The 3,964-nt window shown below is 42.6% G+C and overlaps 1 protein-coding gene across 1 annotated transcript; it reads left to right on the top strand.

Annotated features, from left to right (window-relative positions):
- The first annotated feature begins 1,687 nt into the window (after nucleotides 1-1,687).
- On the top strand, nucleotides 1,688-2,606 carry LOC142523787 (uncharacterized). Its single transcript, XM_075627518.1, has 2 exons — nucleotides 1,688-2,004; nucleotides 2,207-2,606. The coding sequence occupies exons 1-2, from the start codon at nucleotides 1,688-1,690 to the stop codon at nucleotides 2,604-2,606; spliced, it is 717 nt and encodes a 238-aa protein (XP_075483633.1).
- The last annotated feature ends 1,358 nt before the right edge of the window (nucleotides 2,607-3,964 follow it).

The raw sequence follows: 3,964 nt of genomic DNA on the forward strand, positions 1-3,964 counted from the left end.
CCCAGTATACTATGGTTTAGTCTGATCAGGCGCTCACGTTATGTTACGGGCCACTTGCTTAGAAACACTATCTCTACCAGAAAATTATGATATGATATTACTGAGCTCTATTGAGCAATGTTTTTACGTATGATTTTCAGATATGCACGTAGTTATAATTATTCATGATACGATTTTCACCATGCGCTTTACGATACCATATTTTTACGTTGCATGCGATTTTATGATCTATTTACTTGTTATTCACGATATATATATATTGAGTCTTTAGACTCACTAGAATTGATTGTTGTAGGTATTGATGAGGTCGAGACTGTGGGCGGAGACCAGTGAGCTATTTTGGGGCAGCAGTAGTAAACCCGAGGACCTCATGTTTTAGTTTATGCACCTTTTATTATTCAAACTCAGTTTTAATACGTTGGATTATTTTTAAATTGTTGTTTACATTGGATTATTTTTAAATTGTTGATTGAAAACAATATTTACTTCCGCTGTCATTTAAAAGTTAAAATTATTTACATGTTTACATCCCAGTCAGCGCATCGGATTTATCCATTTTTTCAAGTTCTTAGGAAGGCACAGAAGTTTGGGTGGGATGAGAAGTGTGAACAAGCCTTTCGGAATCTTAAAAATCATTTGGCAGAGCTTCATGTCTTAGTAATTTCAGAGCTCGGGGAGAAATTATTTATCTATCTGTCCACCATGAAGTATACTGTCAGCTCGGTACTTGTGAAGCAAGAGGTCTCTGATCAGAAGCCTGTCTATTATGTCAGCCATGCTCTTAGGGGTCCCAAGCTCTGATACAGTGAAGTGGAGAAGTTAGCTCTCGCTCTTATTATGATTGACCGAAAACTGCGACCTTATTTTCTGTCGCATCAAATTATTATGCTAACCAATAGTCCTCTCGGGAGGATTATGACTCATTCATAAGTTTCCGGGAGAATGATTAAATGGAAAGTCGAGTTGGGAGACTATGACATTGAGTATAGGCTCCAGGTTTCCATCAAAGCACTGGCTTTGTCAGATTTCTTATCAGAGATGGTTCAGTCTGATGAAAAGGAGGTCTGGACGTATTTGTGGATGGGGCATCTAGCCTTTCGAGATGTGATGTAGGAGTTGTGATAATATCTCCCTCGGGAGAGAAGATTAAACTGGAACTAAGAATTGACTCTCGGGTGACTAACAATGAGGCAGAGTACGAGGCTGTTCTCGCCGGTATCTGAGCTGCCCGGAAAATTGGAGCTTCCCGGATCATTTTATATTCTGATTCGAAATTGATCACTCAGCAGATAAAGGGCATTTATGAAGCTAAGGATGATAGGATGCTTAGATATCTCAAGCTCATTCAGGCCCAGGAAGAAGTTTTGTGGATTGGAGTATAGAGCAGATACCCAGAGACGAGAATGGGGAAGCAGACGCTTTGGCAAAGATGGCAGCCACTTTATCAAAAGTCAATACCCGAGAATTATTGCATGTTTCCCGGCTATTCCTCTCCACAGAAGAAGAGACATTGACAGCACCAGAGGATTCTTGGATGACACCCCTGATCAAATTCATTGTAAGCAATCAATTATCGGAAGACAAAGCTCGAGCTCAAAAGATCAAGAGACAAGCTCCCATGTTTGTTCTCTTAAATAATATCTTGTACAGGAGATCATTTCAGGGACCTCTACTAAAGTGATTATCTATGGGGGAGGTAGATTATATTCTCCGGGAGATTCACGAATGGTGTTGCGGAGAGCATCTCGGAGGAATAGTGTTGGCCCGGAAAGCAATGCTTGCCGGATTTTGGTGGCCAAATATTAGCCAAGACTTTGTCCCAGTGGTCTGGGCTTGTGAAGGTTGTCAAAATCACTCTAATTTTCATCATCGCCCAGCCACTCTCATGGAGCCTATATGTGCATCTTGTCCCTTTGATCAGTGGGGCATGGACATTGTTGGTCCTTTTCCAATTTCTCGGGCTCAAAAGAAATTTCTCTTGGTGGCTGTTGATTATTTTTTGAAGTGAATAGAGGCCGAGCCCCTGGCAAGGATTACTGAGTAGGAAGTTTTGAAGTTTTTGTGGAAGAATATTTTATGCCGATTTGGAGTCCCCGGGAGACTAATCTTGGACAACGGGAGGCAGTTTCACTTCAGTTGCCTATCATCAAGAAAATGGCCAAACAAAGGTGGTGAACAGAATTATTGTGCAAGCCTTGAAAACTAGGCTACAGGACAAAGGAAAAGACTGGGTGGAGGAATTGCCTGGTGTTCTATGGGCATACAGAACTACTCATCGAGCACCTACTCAAGAGATTCATTTTAATTTGGTATATGATTTTGAAGCAGTTATTCCGGTTGAAATCGGGCAAACCTCTGCCCGGGTCGAATTTTACCCAGATGACAATGATCAAAGCCGGGGAATGGAGTTGGATTTAGTAGAAGAAAAGAGAGAGCAGGCTCTGATTCGAATGGAAGCTTACCGAGGCGGGGTTATGAAATCATATAACAAGCGAGTCCGAATCCGATACTTTCAAATCGGAGATCTGGTAATCAAAAAGGTCAATCCAGTCGGAGATGTTGGAAAATTGGAAGCTCGCCGGGAAGGACCTTTTAAAATAACCTAGAAGGTTAGCTCGGGAGCTTTTAATTAGAAGATGCTCAAGGGCGCTCTCTCAAGAGACCATGGAATGTATTTCATTTAAAGAAGTATTTTGCGTGAAATATGTAATTACTTGTTTGAATATATAATGAAAGTTATGTTCTTCTTAGAAAGTGTATAAGTGTGAATGTTATATCTAAACCCGAGAGGTACAAAGCCCCGGATAATCCATAAGTCTCGGCCCAAGGCTCTGTACCTCGGTTATTAATAAGCCCAGGGCTTTACACCCTGGCTCGGGACACCACACCTCGACCATTCCCAAGTCCCGAGACATGACCCCCGGCCCAAGGCTCCGTACCTTTGTTATTAATAAGCTCAGGGCTTTACACCCTAGCTCGGGGCACCACATCTCGACCATTCTCAAGTCTCGGGACATGATCCCCGGCCCAAGGCTCCGTACCTTGGTTATTAATAATCCCAGGGCTTTACACCCTGGCCTGGGGCACCACACCTCTACCATTCCCAAGTCCCGGGACATGATCCCCAGCCCAAGGTTCCGTACCTTGGTTATTAATAAGACCAGAGTTCTACACCCTGGCTCGGGGCACCACATCTCGACCATTCCCAAGTCTCGGGACATGATCACCGGCACCAGGTTCCGCATTCTGATCATTGAACAAATAAAGGGCTTTGTACCTCGATATGAGGGTTCTGCACCTCGATCAAGTACAGGGATTTTATTCAGTCCAAGATACAACATCCCGACTACTTATTTGAAGTTACCGGTTATTTTCCAACATTTAGAAATTTTTTTAGTTTTCATTCACAAACAGTGTGGGATTGACTTGTCAGAAGCCGATTAGTTGTATGATGTTTGTTTATTTATGGAAGCAAAAATATATTGAAGAAAAAAATGATATTTCATTAAGAGCCCGAAGATAGTGATTACAAAAAAGAAAATCAAAAGTAAAATACAAGCCTATTCTATATCTACGTGGCTTGACCATGGCTGCTTTTATTCTTGAGGCCCCTCCTTCTTCTTATCTGCATCCTTGGGAAGGGATGCTATGGCTCGTTCAAAGTTGGGGAAGCCTTCCCTATCCTAAGGCAATAGCCCGGCCTCTTCAAATTGCTCCAGGTATTTTTCAAAGCCAGTTTTGAAGAGAGGATAGGCTTGATCTTCTACAACCACCTTGAACTCTTGAGACTGGAGAAGGAGGCCTGCCACTTATCTTTCTGACAGTTAGCCGTAGCCAGGTAACTCTCGGCTCTCTCCTTCCGGGACTGCTGTAACTCTACCTGCTCGGATAGAGAATTACTCCTCGATTCCAAGACAGATATTGTCCCTTGCATAGCCTCTTCACGGATAAGGCCTTCATTGAT

This window comes from Primulina tabacum, chromosome 14 (assembly GCF_025594145.1).
Source record: "Primulina tabacum isolate GXHZ01 chromosome 14, ASM2559414v2, whole genome shotgun sequence".
Taxonomy (NCBI): Eukaryota; Viridiplantae; Streptophyta; class Magnoliopsida; order Lamiales; family Gesneriaceae; genus Primulina; species Primulina tabacum.

Excerpts from the sequence above, each read along its gene's own strand:
- LOC142523787 (XM_075627518.1), top strand. The coding sequence starts at position 1,688 with ATGGGGGAGGTAGATTATATTCTCCGGGAGATTCACGAATGGTGTTGC. Across the intron at positions 2,005-2,206 it reads GCTGTTGATTATTTTTTGAA|GCTACAGGACAAAGGAAAAG; the intron begins GTGAATAGAGGC and ends CTTGAAAACTAG.